This window comes from Megascapheus bottae, chromosome 15 (genome assembly GCF_031878675.1).
Source record: "Megascapheus bottae isolate mThoBot1 chromosome 15, mThoBot2.hap1, whole genome shotgun sequence".
NCBI lineage: Eukaryota > Metazoa > Chordata > Mammalia > Rodentia > Geomyidae > Megascapheus > Megascapheus bottae.
This window is the reverse complement of record NC_143523.1, coordinates 42747979-42764573: the sequence shown is the minus strand read 5'-3', so window position 1 is coordinate 42764573 and position 16595 is coordinate 42747979. Positions and strand designations below refer to the sequence as shown.

Here is a 16595-nt window from a genome sequence, read left to right as displayed (position 1 = left end):
TGGGTCTGGTCACTGTCCCTGAGCTCTTCAGCTCAAGGCTACTTCCCTACCCCTTGAGCCACAGTGCCACTTCCTGAAAAAGTGATTTGTATATATGCTCATTAATTTCATAATGATGTTAGATATGATACTAGAAAAAAAACCACAGGTATTTTCCAGAGCACTAGGAGATATAATAGCATTAAAGCATTAACAAGAAAAAACAAGCAGCCAGAATTTAGGGTTCTTTTTCAGAAGTTTAAAATTTCTTTGAAACTCTTTTTTTCCCCTGAAGATAAATCATTGATCATGGTACACAAAGCATACTGAATACATGGCCCGGTGTCAAAGTGGGAAACGCTCACTTTTAGATGATAAAATCATCTTCGAACCCCTTTGGACCCAAGTTCAGGTTATCCAAGGGTAGTTTTGTTTTGGGAGACCTAAAGTTGTAATAGAAGGCATCATTTTCGTCTATGGGCTGGTATTCCCATTCCGCTTCAGGCAGGAAGCCACTTCCAGATCCAGACCCAGAGCCTGATCCAGAGCCTGATCCAGAGCCTGATCCAGAACCTGATCCAGAATAGTCCTCAGAAAGAGGAAAGGCGTCAGTCAAGCTCTGGATTCTTGTCATTCTGAAATATGAAAGAAAAAATACAGTAAGGATTGATTCATGAAGACTAGAATTATATTTTTAAGATAATGAAATAGGGGCTGGGAGTTTGGCCTAGGGGTTAAAGTGCTTGCCTAGCATGCATGAAGACCCGGGTTCGATTCCTCGGTACCACATACATAGAAAAAAGCTCGAAGTGGTGCTGAGGCTCAAGTGGTAGAGCTCTAGCCTTGAGAAAATCCAAGGACAGTGCTCAGGCCCTGAGCTCAAGCCCAGGACTGGCAAAAAAAAAAAAAAAAAAAAGATAATGAAATAATGAGGCCATTATTTACTTAAAAGAGTTTAAAAGCTTCTGAATAATTCAACATTGTGTGTGTGCATTTGTGCGTGTGCACATATGCATGTGTGCACATGCACAGACACACACTCATTCTGTTCTTGAACTCAAGGCCTAGGCACTGTCCCTGAGCTTTTTTTGCTCAAGGCTAGTACTTTACCACTTAACCCAAGCTCTACTTCCAGCTTTTTAGTAGTTAATTACAGATAAAACTCTGATGGACTTTAATGTCAGGATTGGCTTCAAACCATAACCTTCAGATCTTACCCTCCTGCAGTCAGGATTACAGACATGAGTCATTGGTGCCTAGCTGAAGAGTAAAACATTTAAATCTATCTCATTTTTGCTATGTCCTATTTAACATTGATTTTCATCAAAATGAATTATTCTAATAAAATTCAAGTTTTTATATTACCTATGAATTCCTCTTAGGTCTGTTTCACAAATTTGAAGCAGTCTATTTGATTTAGAAGCAATTTGATTTCTGTTTGACAGTTATGACCATTAGGTCTTCCTTTCCCTAATTCCTCTTTTTATTCATCACTATCTAAGTCTAAAATATTTTTATCGCCTCTTCTTCCACAGAAAACCATAGCTAAATCAAAACTATTAAAAAAAATTACTCTCCATCCCCAGCTGCTGAGAACCACAAGTTGACTTGCTGCTTCTAGGACATTGCCTATTCTGGACATTTACATCAATGGTATCACACAATATTAGTTTCTTCTATTTTGCTTAATGTTTTCAAAGTTCACTTATGTATTTGTACTTTTCTTTTTTTTTTTTTTTGAGACAGTCTTACTATGTAGCCCAGGTTAGCCACAAATGTAAGATTCTCCTTCCCAAGCCTTCTGAGTGCTGAGAGGAGAGGCTGCCACCCCCAGCCCTATTAGCTTTTTTTTGTTTTTGGCTAGTCTTGGGGCTTGAATTCAGGGCCTGGGCACTGTCCTTGAACACTTTGCTTAATAGTGCTCTGCCATTTAAACCACAGCATCATTTCTGGCTTTTTCTGTGTATGTGGTCCCAGAGAATTGAACCCAGGGCTTTGTGCATGCTAGGTAAGCACCCCACCACTAGGGTGTGTTCTTGGCCCCTACATTATTATTTATTTAATAACCAAATAGTATTCCATTCTATTGATATACCACCTTTTATTTATTCATTCAATTGATCTAATACTATTGGATTTTAGCATGCAATATGCTGAATGAAAAGAACAATCTTCAGTTATTCTTATTACATGTTAGGGAAGAATAGTCAATGCTTGTTTCTGTCACCAACAAGAAAAGTCACAAAGACATAGATGAGTCAGTATGTTTGCACATCTTATTGCACATGTACATATATGGCACATTTTTATCATGTGTTATGCAACCAAAACCCGACTATCAAAGTGACAGCTTCAAGTAGAAACACTCCGACACTCCCACTGCTTGCACACCAAGATTTCAACAGAGGTTATGATGTTACAGTCACAGCAAAATCAGAGAAAGTTCCACTTACAAGGCAGGGTCATTTCTTGCAGGGAGAATCTTGTTGGTTTCCCCAGGCAGCAGATCGAACAATGGGCCCTTTTCATCAATGCAATTGGCAGAATTGCTGTCTGGACTGCAGCGTACCCACTGGTACCTGGCCCTCCGCATAGGATAACCTGCAGACAAGGATGCACGCAGTGGTAAGGATCTCTTCTACAGCTTCTAAACGCTACGGCCCTAGGAGGTTTTTAATTGCCTACTTTCTAACCTTGGCAGAAGATAAAGTGTGGCCAGCTTTAATACAACAGCAACACCCACTGTGCGGTAGACTTTTGTATAAAATATCCCGATCACAATATTCCTATGAAGTGGCTGGGAGTTTAAGACTAGAATAAGATTTGGAGTCAGCTGTATGGTGTGAAATACATGTTACTGTGGAAACTCAAAACTTTAAGTTACCTTAGCCCCGCCCCCCACATACATACTGTAAAATGATCTCATAGTATCATAAGCTTATCACACACACACACACACACACACACACACACACACACACACACACCAAGAAAAAAATACATGTAAAGCTGGGTGCAGTGGCTCATGCCTATAATCCTAGCTACTTAGGAGGCTGAGATCTGAGCATTGTCATTCAAAGCCAGCACAGGCACTAAAGAATGGTAGATACTTATCTCCAATTAATCACTAGAAAACAGGAAGTGGGGCTGTGGCTCAAGGGGTAGGGCACTAGCCTTGAGCTGAATTGCTCAGCGCCCAGGCCCAGAGTTCAAGCCCCATGACCCACAAGATACCACCTTACCCCAATTAGAATGGCCAATATTCTGAACTCAGACAATGACAGATGCTGGCGGGGTTGTGGAGAAAAAGGAAACCTACTGCACTGCTGGTGGGATTGTAAACAAGTTCAGCCACTCTGGAAAGCGGTTTGGAGGTTTCTAAAAGAACTGAAAATAGGCCTTCCCTACAATCCCGCCATACCACTCCTGGCATCTATCCTGAACATAACCCAGGATATGATAAGGACACCTGCTCAGCTATTTTCATCTCTGCACTATTCACAATAGCCAAGCAATAGATACAACCCAGATGCCCTATTGCAGATGAATGGATACAAAAAAATGTGGTGTATATATATACAGTGGAATTCTACCTAGCCACCAGATAAAATAAAATAATGGCATTTACAGGGAAGTGGATGAAACTAGAGCAAATCATGTTGAGTGAGATAAATCAAGACCAAAGGAACAAAGGGTGCATGGTATCCTTAATATGTGGCTATTAAATCCAAACAGTACAAGAGTGATGACTCAATATTTGTGTAACCAATGCAACGGACATCATATTGGAAATATAGACACAACTACATAGACATAAAAATTTATGACTCTATAGACAATGTTTTATTACATAAATATGTGTCTATGACACACAAACCCTCAGCCTAATTTTTATTATGTTCTAACATTGAAATGCCGGTGATTGTATAGATTCCCTTCTTGAATACTTATTTGTTAAGCACATCATTTGAAATATGATGTAAAAATCAATGTTAATTCTTTAATTAAAAAAAAGAAAATACATATAAAGAACTTAACCTTGCTGGGTGCAGTGGCTTATGCCTATAATCTCAGCTACTCAGGAGGATTGCAGTTCAAAGCAAACCTAGGCAAAAATGTCTGTGAGATTCCCTCTCCAACTAACCAGAAAAATGCTGGCTAGACTAGACGTGTAGCTCAAGTGGTAGAGCATCAGTCATGAGCAAGCAAAATGATTGAGGGTGTGAGGCCCGTCTTCAAGCTCCAGAACTTGGGGTTGAAGAAAAGCTGGAGGTCCAGGCGTTTGGCCTAGTAGTAGAGTGCTTGCCTGGCATGCATGAAGACCCGGGTTCGATTTCTCGGTACCACATACATAGAAAAAAGCTGGAAGTGATGCTGAGACTCAAGTGGTAGAGCTCTAGCTTTGAGAAAGCCCAAGGACAGTACTCAGGCCCTGAGCTCAAGCTCCTGTAATCCCAGCTATGTAGAAAGCTTAAATAGGAGGATTGAAGTCCATTTCAGCTTGGGCAAAAAGTGAGATCCTCTTGGAAAACTATAACAAAAAGGAGTAAGGGCATGGCTCAAGTGGCCAATTACTAGCCTAGCAAGTACAAGATCCTGAGTTCAAACCCCAGGACCACTCTCATACCGAAGACCTTAACATTAGACATATCTTAAACACTTGATAATAATAACTGTTGTTTTGCTTTGATTTGTGTCTGGAGACAGGGTCACGCTATGTAACCCAGACTGGCCTACAACCTGCACCCTCCTACCTTAGTCTACTGAGCACTGAGATTACAGGTGTGCACCATTACACCCTCAACTATTATTATTCGTATTTTTTTGCCAGTCCTGTGGCTTGGAGTCAGGGCCTGAGCTCTGTTCTTGGGCTTTCTCAAAGCTAGAGCTCTACCACTTGAGCCATAACACCACTTCTGGCTTTTTCTATGTAAGTGGTACCAAGGAATAGAACCCAGGTCTTCATGCATGCTAATCAAGCACTCTACCTCTAGGCCAAACTCCTGGCCCCTTATTTTGAATTATTATTACTACTTTGCACAAGGACCATTTTACATAGAAGTCAGGATTCCAATTAGTACCCTCAGCTCAAAGTCTATCTCTATTCATAAAAAGTATTCAAATTCAGAAAGGCTGAGTACATGGGAGCATCTAAAACATTACAGAGCCAGGGCTTTAGGGGTCTGTTTGAGGGCTATCTAGTGTTAAGAGTTACCAAGTAAACTGGATAATGGTAGTTTATGCCTATAATCCTAGCTTTTCAGGAGGCTGAGATCTGAGGATCACAGATTAAAGCCAACCTAGGCAAGAAAATCTATGAGACTCTTATAACCCAATAAACCATCAAAAAAAGCCACAAGTGGAGCTGGCACACTCAATGAGTAGAGTGACAACCTTGAGTAAAGCTAAGGGACATAAAGCCCTGATTTTAAGCCCTAGTACCAGCACACGGACACAGACAACACACACACAGAGTTAAAAGTAGATCAAAGCTTGTTCTCTATGCTGTCAGATTTAACGACCTTATATATAGGTTGGATTCTCTTCCTATTTCTTTGGAATGTTTTTTTGCCAGTCCTGGGCTTGAGCTCAGGGCCTGAAGACTGTCCTTAGATTTTTCTCAAGGCTAGAACTCTACCACTTAAGCCTCAGCACCACTTCTGGCTTTTTTTAAGTATGTGGTACCAAGGAATCGAACCCGGGTCTTCGTGCATGCTAGGCAAGCACTCTACCACTAGACCAAACTCCCAGCCCTTCTTTGGAATTTTTACTGAAAAGTTGCCAAATTTAGCAGTTTCCAGATTCTTCAGCTATACTATTGATACTTTACTATTTCATGAAGTATATTCTGTTGGGTTTTTTTTGTTGTTTGTTTTGCCAGGCCTGGGCTTGAGCTCAGGGCCTGAGCACTGTCCTTGGGCTTTCTCAAGGCTAGAGCTCTACCACGTGAGCCTCAGCACCACTTCTGGCTTTTTTCTATGTATGTGGTACCAAGGAATTGAACCTAGGTCTTCGTGCATGCTAGGCAAGCACTCTACCACCAGGCCAAACTCCCAGCCCATGAAGTATAGCAAGGGCAGGGAACTACTGGTGAGAAATACTGCCCCATCTTTCAAATGGCTCATCTCTTCCCCCTCCAAAGCGCATGCATTATTCAAACATATACTGGGGGAAATGGAAAAAATACACAAAAATAAGTATGGTTATAGAATCTTTGGTGAGTTTTTCCCCTCATTTTTAAAACAACTGCTATAATGAAGAATAGCCCTCAAAAATGCAACTTTTAAAAGACCATAGTATGCTAGGATCCACTAGCTGGCATCTGTAAATCCGAATTACTCAGGTAGCTGAGATCTGAAGTCTGAGGTTTGAAGCCAGCCGAGACATGAAGTCCATGAGGCTCTCACCCTCAATGAGCCACTGAAAAGCTAGTTTCTCTGTTGCAGAAGATGGGGAGAATGACAGCGATGCGCTCTGAGAGGAGACAAGCTTATAGGAAGACTAGGTGGTAAATTTTCATCTACCACTTAGTCTCAGTTGATCACATGTCAAACGTGAATACTTGTAGAGTTCTTGTTTAAATAGATCAAAGTAACCAAACCGAAAGCAAGCCTTTTCATATGGCATGTAGTTAATACATTCTCCCTCCTTCTAACTCGTTCTCCCTCCTTCCCCCTTTTTCTGGTTCTTTCCTTCTCGCAGCATTAGTCTGGCATCCAGTTACTGCTTAGGCGCCTCTTGTAGCTGGGATGAGTGTCTTGCCCAGCAGAGGGTGACGTCTTCACACCTATGCGCTCCAGACCAGCCAGCCCTGTCCTAATGAAATGAGGCCAACTTCACAAGGAGTTTGCAATGTTTTAAAAGCAACGTTTTGCAAAGTAAAAAGGAACCAGTAAAATTTATTTAACTGACTCACACTTGTAATCCCAGCTATTCAGAAAGCAAATACCTGAGGATAGTGGTTCAAAGCCCACCTGGGCAGGAAATTTTGCAAGATTTATCTCCAACTGGAAATGGAGTTATGTGTTCAAGCCCCATTACACACACACACACACTGGTAGTCTTTAAGCATTTATGGTTATTTAAACTAGCGTTGCTTCCTATTGGCCTGCCACTTCCACGGAGCGGTAAGTTCCCCTCCATTTGTATCGTTTGAGAAGCTGTAAAAAGCTCCACATTTACTTTCGATTTCTTCTTCAACTCAGTAATAAACAGCAAAAGGGCCGGGTGCCAGTGGCTCACGCCTGTAATCCTAGCTACTCAGGAAGCTGAGATCTGAGGATCAAGGTTCAAAGCCACCCTGGGCACAAAAGGACCAGATTCTTCTCTCCAGTTAACCTCTGGGAAGTGGGGCTTGGCTCAAGGGTAGGGCGGCAGTCTTGAGCTGAAGAGCTCAGGGACACTGCCCAGGCCCAGGGGTAGGGCGGTAGCCTTGAGATGAAAAGCTCTGGGATAGCACCCAGGCCAAGTTCAAGCCCCACAACTCACAAAAAAATTAAATAAAAAATAAACAGCAAAATTGATCAGCAAGGTTTTCATTTTAAATAAAGAAAATGTCTAGGGTTGGAGTAGGAAATGAATTCTGACCTTGAAATCCAGTGACCAGTCCTTCCATGGGCCTCACACAAAAGTCCCAGGCTTGCAGGCACAAATGAGAGGACAGAGTCCGTGTTTTCCTCTATCAGTCGGTACTCATTCCTCCTCACAGAGAACAGGATGGTCATGAGCAGAGAGTGGATATCAAACAGCCACACGTGCTGGCAGCCACGTCATCGCTGAGATCCATGAGACTAGCAAGGACCCCTGGGCTAGCCCTGGCTCCTTGGCCACACATTGTCTCTTTAGGACTATTTGAAAATGAGGCACTACAGTGCAGGACTCACACGCCTTGTCCACAATGTCCTGGATCTCCCATTAACTAGATCTGTCATCTGTGCACTTTACCATCTACCACTTGTTTCCAAATTCCCATTCCTTTGTACTCAATAGATACAGTTCAACATCATGTGTTAATTGGATTGCACTTTTTAAAGTATACTATAGGCTGAATTATATTCCTTGCAAGATTCACATATTGAAGCCCTAATGTGACATCCTTTGGAAATAGGGTCATGGTAGGTGTCCTGTAAACTTTACAAGACAAGGATGTAGGTAAGGTGTCTTAATCAGTTGAGGGGTTTTTTTGTTATTGTTTTTTAAGATAGGGAGGGAATGCTCTTGAATTATATCTGGTGTTACAGAGGGGAATGATGAAACAGTGTCATAGTTCAACATAGCAGTCTCTCTGCCGTCATTAACATTGGGACAGGGTTCTAGTTCCCTTCAGTTTCAGACATGAACACTAATCTTGTGAGCCAAACACCTAGATCCCTTAGGAACACTCTCCTTTTCCAGTTCCTTCATTGTCTCTTTTTTGGTTTCTTTTTTCCAACAAAGAGCTGAAATCCATCAGATGATGACATAAATGTTAGCATGTTGTAAACCTTCGACATGCTTCTTTCTCTGTCAGTTCTTTCTAATGAATATGTATACAAGGAAGATTTTCGTTCTCATTGTAGTTTTACCAATCTCAGTAGTGCAGATTGGGAGTGTCCTAGGGATTTTTTGAAGCTATAAAGATTTGCATAGTTCTGGGAAGAAGGACCAACATGAAACTGGTCACTCGTGTCTATGCCACAGAGGGACTTCACCGTCCTCAACCTTGCTGGGACATGTGGTCATTAGGGAATCATTACTTTCAGCTGAAGATTTCAGTAAGAAAAACACACAAAAAAGTTGGTTCTTGGCCAGGAGTTTGGCCAAGTGGTAGAGCGCTTGACTAGCACAAAGATTCAGGTTCAATTCAGTCCTTATTATCACATTCATAGAAAAAGCTGGAAGTGGGGCTGTGGCTCAAGTGAGAGAGCACTAATTAGCCTTGAGAAAACTCAAGGACAGTGCCCAGGCCCTGAGTTCAAGCCCCCAGAACTGGCAAAAAAAAAAAAATGGTACTTTTTGTTTTATGCTATAACAACAAGCAAAATTTCAACAACATTACTTTTTTTTCCCCTCCCATGTTTGCATCATTAGAACAAAGTGATTGTTTGTTTGCTTGTTTGTTTGTTTGTTTTGTTGTGGGACTTGGATTCTGGGCCTGGGCACTGTGCCCGAGCTCTTCAGCTCAAGGCTGCCACCCTACTCCTAGAAACACAGCACCACTTACAGTTTTTTAGTAGTTAATTGGAGATAAGGGTCTCATGGTCTTTACTGCCCAGGCTGGCTTAAAACCACAATCCTCAGATCTCAGCCTCTTGAGTAGCTAGGATTACAGGCATGAGCCGCTGTGCCTGGCTTGATATTTTTTTTAAATAATAAATTTCCAAAATGTAAGAATTTTCTGTGAGATCATCTAGAAGATTTCTGTTCCACCGGAAGTAAGAAGATGAAGACAGTTAGAAGTCACTTTGAAGAAACAAATCCAGACACATATGACACTATGATTCAACATTTCCTTTACCATTTGTGGGAGGGGGGAACTTGGTGTTTTTCTACCACATAATTTTGCCATCTAGTTATCAGACCAGACCTTCTTTCAGCTTTATTTAGACATAGTTCCCTTATGTACCACAGGAAAATAAATTATACTTTTCTTAGAAATTGATCATTTTCATTTTCTTGGCCATTAAAGGCCTTTAAGCTGTGTTAGTCTGACTAAACAGCCCTAAATGATAGGGAAATGTATTTCCAAATGAGATGTCCTCAGAGCAACAGCTCAAATATTAACATTCTTTGTGCTTTTTTTCTCCCTTAATCTGAGGTTTGTGTTATCTATGTTTGAATATAATCATAAATTTCAGTAAAGAACTAAACTTAAAAAAAAAGAGGGGGTAGCAGGGTGTTTGGTCTAGTGATAGAGTGCTTGCCTAGCATGCACGAAGACCAGGGTTCGATTCCTCAGTACCACATACACAGAAAAGGCCGGAAGTGGGGGTGTGGCTCAAGTGGTAGAGCTAAGAAAGCCCAAGGACAGTGCTCAGGCACTGAGTACAAGTCCCAGGACTGGAATAAAAAAAAGGGGGAGGGAAGAGCAGGGCACTGTGGCTTATGCCTGTAAATCCTAGCTACTTAGGAGGCTGAGATCTGAGGATCTCAGCCAGGGTACTAAAGACTGTGAGACTCATATCTCCAATTAAGTACTAGAAAACAGGAAGTGGGGCTGTGGCACAAGGGTAGGGTGGTAGCCTTGACTGAAGAGCTTAGGGACAGTGCCCAAGCCCAGAGTTCAAGCCCCATGATCCCCCCCCCCACACACACACAAAAAAAAAAACAGAGAGGAGAAAATACAGGCAATTTTCTCAGTTAAAAAAAATAGCTGGGGCCAGGAGTTTGGCCTATGATAGAGTGCTTGTCTAGCATGCATGAAGATCAATTCCTTGGTACCACATACATAGAAAAAAGCTGGAAGTGGTGCTGTGGCTCAAGTGGTACACAGCTAGCCTTGAGCAAAAAGGAGGAGGAGGAGAAGGAGGAAGAGCAGGAGGAAGAAGAGGAGGAGGAGGAAGAAGAGGAGGAGAAGGAGAAGGAGAAGGAGAAGGAAAAGGAGAAGGAGAAGGAAAAGGAGAAGGAGAAGGAGAAGGAGAAGGAGAAGGAGGAGAAGAATCTCTCAGAGCTAAACTCATAATAACTCAAATGCAGTATTGAGGTAGACATTCCAGGGAAGATAGATATTCCCAAATAGTCCACAATGCTACCTTCATCAGACACCTGGATCATTTTCCTTCTCTCTTTCCTGAGCTCTTCCAATTGAGAATCTACCCATTTTTCACCCTCAAAATAAATTGTGTTTCAACCATTCTGCAACTTACAAGACAGCACCTGCCTCAGAGTTTAATTTTTCTTGGTACTAAACTCAGCTGAACTCAGATTATAGGATTCAGTCATCCCAAATTCTTCCTTTCCTCCACTCCTACAAGGTGATTCATGTGATACGTGCCAGTGAACACAGTTATTTGCATGATCTCTGGGGGTTTCAGAGAAGATTACAGGGGAGCCAGATTCACAGGTCTTACCTTGAACTGAAGATTCCAGAATCAGGATGAGCAGGAGAGCCAGGATAAGCCTACTGCTCGTGAGGGTCTTGAGCATCCTGAGCAGCTCGACGCAGCACGCCAGCCTCACAATGAAGAAATGCAGCAGGGTGCTCTCTGTCCCTTTTAGACAAGGCTCCCAAACCTCAAACCCTGCCCAGAACACACGTCACAATTTCCTGAACAAATAGAAAGAGATCCACATCAACACCCAGCAAGAAAGAAAAGGAAAACAGCAAAAATGACTATTCATAGCCATTATGAAACTACACTGGACTCTCCCCAGGCCTTGCTTCTTCAAGGTTGTCTGTTTATTTTCTTTTTCACCCCCCATCAAAACAGGAGACTCAGCATTCACAGCACTTTGGTTTTTCCTTTCTTCAGGTAGCAATCTAAACATAGCTAAGAGGCCTGCTCTACTGATAAGTAACGGGCTCCCACCATTAGCCAACAGCTTCAACACAAAATGTTCTAGAATTTTCTTTCTCATCAATGACTACCAGGATCCCTTGAGCCAAGCTCAAAGCAGGAAACTTCCTTACTGACTTGTCCTTTACCAGAAGGACTTGTCTGATTTCATATAAGCAGTAATTTTCTCCTTGGATTCAATGTTTATATTGGATCATTGACTGTCCCTCTACCTCAGAAATAATAATGAGTGCTTGGGTTACGGGGGGAAAAAAAAACAAAAAACAGAAGGCAAAAATATTTTACATTCCTTTTGCCTTTTTTACACAATCTGATTTTCCTGATTTGAGTCCATGCACTTTTTTTTTTTAATCTTTCCTCTTGGCTAAGAAAAAAACTTCTTTTTTGGGGGGAAAGGGGGAGGGAAGTGTCTTCTGACCTTGAATAAGGCAGAAAGCAGGACCACAGGTTCCCAACAAGGAGCTGCTATCTGTGAGAGCACACACACACACACACACGCACACACACACAAACACACACCCTCCACTTGCTCCCTTTCTCTTCAGCATTTTCCTTAGTCCTGGAAAGGGGCAGATTTCTAGAAGGCAGAGGCAGCACAGTAGCTAGTAAGGCATCCTAGCCCCTACCCACAGGCATATACTTTTCCTGAACTTCCTTTGAAGCTTTCACTCTCCACTTTGGTCTGCCTTACCTACAATCTCTGCAGACTTTCCATTTCACCCCCTATTGACAGGAGGGAGGAGTTTTCCTTCTCTTGTTTTGGGCTTCCTGCTGACTCCTTGCCATTTCCTGCCAAGGATGGGACCTTGGCGTCTCATGGCCGAGAGCTTCAGTACATGGATTTGCCTGTCCTCAAAATCCTCACTGCGACTGGCTCTAGGTGGGTCCTAGCACCTAGGGGATCGTAGGAATCTCCAAATGAGCAAGTCAGTCAGAGAGCTCTCCCCTCTGGAATGGCAGTTTCATCTTGGGTCACTTTTACTCCAGGCCCCCAATCTAAAAACCTGGCACTGAAGCAGTCTCTGTCCATAGCTTTGACAAGTTTCCTGCAAGGCCTTAAAAGTGGGTTACAGCTGGTGCCTGAAAACGGGCATTTAGGGGATTTTTCTCATTTGGATACCTTTCCCCCCATCCCCCCAGTCTGGGTCATGGCAATTGCTTAACATAAAAATAATTTGGGGTTTTATAATAAGCATTTGCTCTTCCCTACTACATGAAGAACTAACAATTTTGTTTAGCTAACAGCCTTCCTGCAGTCACGGTCCCCAGGCCTCAATTCCAGACATAAAGGAGCAAGAATAGTGCATGAAGCAACAGGAAGTCCTGGGTCTTAGTCCTGGCCACTTATCTTCCTGACATTCCCCCCCCCCACCATCTCCTTTGGGTTATATGGACAGAACCTATGGGAAGGGTTCTATGCAACACACACTGGGGAGAGGGGTTCACACAGTCATGCAATACTCTCAATAAGGCTTCACTATCTGCTTCCTCTGCATATGCTTGCCTGGGGCTAGTCTTGGACAGTGATCCTCCTCTCTAAGCCTTTGTAGCATAAGCTGCAATAAGTAGATATACATCAACATGCCTGACTTTTTTGTTGAGATGAGGTTTTGCTAACTTTGTGTCAGGGCTGTCCTCAAACTGCTATCCCCTCAAGTACTTGGGATTACAAGTGTACCAGGCATTGGAGATAACAATCTCACAGACTTTCCTGCCCAGCCCGGTTTGAAGGGTGATCCTCAGATCTCAGTCTCCTAAGCAGTTAGGTTGACAGATGTGAGCCACTGGGACTAAGTCTCTACTGGACATCTTAAATGCTATCTTTTTCCTAAGCACAGTATCAGAGATGCTCTATCATCATTTTTGCATATCTTTAGTTAATTTTCTTTTCTAATCAAAAGTTTGCAAGGGATTGTTCTAGAAAAGTCAGGAATTGGAGACATTTAAATAAGAACTATTTTTTTTAAAAAAGGTGTGTGTGTGTGTGTGTGTGTGTGTGTGTGTGTGTGTGTGTGCTATATCCCTTGTTATCTCCCACCCAGAGACTAAAATGTCCTCTCTGCCTCCAGAAATTCAAAGTGACACACACTATGCCCTAGCACATGGGCTCCCATTTCATCTCCCTTTATTGCATTTTTTTTTTGCCAGCCCTGGGGCTTGAACTTAGGGCCTGGGCACTGTCCATGGGCTTTCTCAATGCTAGTGCTCTACCACTTGAGCCACAGCACTGCTTCCAGCTTTTTCTATGTATGTGGTACCAAGGAATTGCACCCGGGGCTTTGTGTATGCTAGGCGAGCACTCTGTCACTAGGCCACACTCCTGGCTCTGCATTTATTTTATACATTCGTCTGTAGCAATATGTAGCCCAGTGATGTTCCCAAAACTAACTTGGTCATTGCTTCCCACCAATCTTATAACTCATCCATCAAAATCACCACCTCAGCTGGGCATTGTATCTATGCCTAAAATTCAGTTACTTTGGAGGTAGAGGCAGGAAGAGGGATGAGCCAAATTCAGGCCAAGTTCAGTGGCACACATCTGTAATTCTAGCAACACAGAAGGCTGAAATCTAAGGATCATGGTTCAAAGCCAGCCCTGGCACTAAAGAACATAAAACTTTTACTTCCAATTAACTATTCTAGTAGTTAAAACAGGAAGTGGGGCTGTGGCTTAAGGGTTAGGGTGGTATCCTTGAGCTGAAGAGCTCAGGGACAGTGCCCACGCCCAGAGTTCAAGCCCTATTTATAAATAAATAAATAAATAAATAAATAAATAAATAAATAAATAAATAAATAAATAAATAAATTCAGGCTGAGGCCTGGCAAAGTTATTAAGGATCTGGCTCAAAAATAAAGTACAAATCAAAAGAGCTTGAACGCATGACTTAAATATCAATAATTTCCTAGCAAGGCCCTGGATTCAATCTCCAATTACATTAACCAAAAAAAAAAGAAGAATACCACCTCAAGTCTCTAAACTTTCTATGAAATAAATAATCTGTCCAAGTTCCTAAATGCAACAACCAAATTTCTTAAGCTTCAAATCCAATGTATCTGCCATTCTATTTAAGGTTCTCAGTCACTAAGGAAGAGGGAAGTTCCTACCCCTTAATGTGTAACCACAGGACATTGGCCAGATAGATCTTCAACGGCCTTTATGTTTCAGTCTCCAGGGACTGACCACAATAACCAATTAGGTTACTACATTTTAGTGGTTGATTGGTTCCTCTCTCTCTCTCCCTCTCCCTCTCCCTCTCTCTCTCTCTCTCTCTCTCTTCTCTCTCTCTCTCTCTCTCTCTCTCTCTCTCTCTCTCTCTCTCTCTCTCTCTCTCTCTCTCTCTCTCTCTCTCTCTCTCTCTGTTTCTCTCTCGTTTCTCTCTGTTTAAGACAAGGTCTTGCTGTGTACTGAAGGCTAGCCTGGAACTATAATTGTATCTTAAGATTCTTCTGCCTCTTTCCACAATTGCTGGGATAACAGGCATGAACCACCTTGTTCTTCACATGGTGAGTTTAAACTTGAAATCCCTATCAAAGAATGAAAGAATATAAATACCCTCCATTCAAAAATACAGCACTTCGTGCTAGAGAGAGACTTGTTCTTCTTCTGACTTTAATGATATGTTCTGTACTTTGATGACATTTAGTTGATTGATTATATCCCGAAATTGACTGAAAACCCAGATTACTTTAGCATACTGGAATTAAGTGATCTAGACCAGAGAAGCTCATTGAAGGAAGGCCCATACCCTAAGGGACTGCTCTGAGGAAGGCCCTATCCATACTGCTTTGAAGCAATGCTGCAACATTTCAGTTTCCAAGCAGAAGCCAGCAAGGCTTCATCTTCACCCCACCTTAATCATCTACTCTCAGCTGATAATCCGTGAGGTACAAGCTCACAACTTTTTCTTTTGTTTATTGAATTGTTATTGAGACAGGGTCTAAAATGTGACAGGCCCGATTTGGAATATGTTATTTTTGTAAAATAAAACATTGGATTTGCCAGGACTACTCAAGAGCTGAGTCTGAGGTTCATGATTTGAAGTCAGCCTAAGCACATAAACCCGTGAGACTCTTTTTTCCAATTAGCCTCTAAAAAGCCAGAAGTGGAGCTGTGACTTCAAGTGATAGAGTAGTACAAGTCTTGAACACAAAAGCTCAAGGATGTACAGCGCTAGTGTTGAGCACAAAAAGGCTCAGGGACAGTGCCCTGGCCCTGAAGTCAAGCCCCAGGACTGGCACAAATAAGTTAAAAAAAAAAGATTGTATTTTTCATATAGCAGGGGAAACTGAATGGAAATATTTTGCTCATATTTTTTCATCTTCTAGAGACAGTCTTGCTATGTAGTGCTGGCTAGCCTTGAACTCTGGATCTTCCTGCCTCAGTCTCCCAGCTGGGATGCTGGGATTGCATGCATTCACCTTTTTGTTTTTGTTTTTCAGTCCTGAGGCTTGAACTCAGGGCCTGAGCTCTGTCCTTGGACACCTTTTTGCTCAAGGCTAGCACTCTACCACTTGAGCCACAGCCCCACTTCTGGCTTTTTCTGTGTATCTGGTACCAAGGAATTGAACCCAGGGCTTCATGCATGCTAGGCAAGCACTCTACCACTAGGCTACACTCCCAGTCTGTGCATTTACCTTTATACCTCACTCTAGAATAGTATTTTGATTATGCTAGGATGAAATATATAATAAAAGCATTTTCTTGTTTATATTTATTTTAGTTGATATAAAAATGTACCATTCAATTTTACCTGCTGCTTTTACATCTTAAAAAAATAACTCTTGGGTGCTGATGGCTCATTCCTGTAATCCTGGCTACTCAGGAGGCTGAGATCTAAGGATCTTGATTTGAAGCTAGTTCAAGCAGAAAAGTCCATGAGACTTTTATCTCAAAAAAACAACCACGTGCTAGCCTTGAGCAAAACAGCTCAGGGATGGTAGACAGGCCTACAACTGGCACAAACAAAACTATTAGCCCCAAATGAGGATCAGACTCAGGGCTTTGCACTTCCCAGGCAAGGGATCTTCCATGGAGCTAGATCTCCAACCCCCAAACAAACCAAACTCTTGCCATGGGCAGGGGCATATGCCTGCAATCCTAGCAACAACCCAGTACTGGGG

The 16595-nt window shown here is 42.3% G+C and overlaps 1 protein-coding gene across 1 annotated transcript; it reads right to left on the bottom strand.

The window, feature by feature from the left end:
* Window positions 1–216: 216 nt before the first annotated feature.
* Srgn (serglycin) lies at window positions 217–11161 on the bottom strand. Its single transcript, XM_090346460.1, has 3 exons — window positions 11028–11161; window positions 2433–2580; window positions 217–614 (listed from the first exon to the last, which is right to left on the bottom strand). The coding sequence occupies exons 1-3, from the start codon at window positions 11101–11103 to the stop codon at window positions 347–349; spliced, it is 492 nt and encodes a 163-aa protein (XP_090202586.1). The 5' UTR covers window positions 11104–11161; the 3' UTR covers window positions 217–346.
* Between the last annotated feature and the right edge of the window lie 5434 nt (window positions 11162–16595).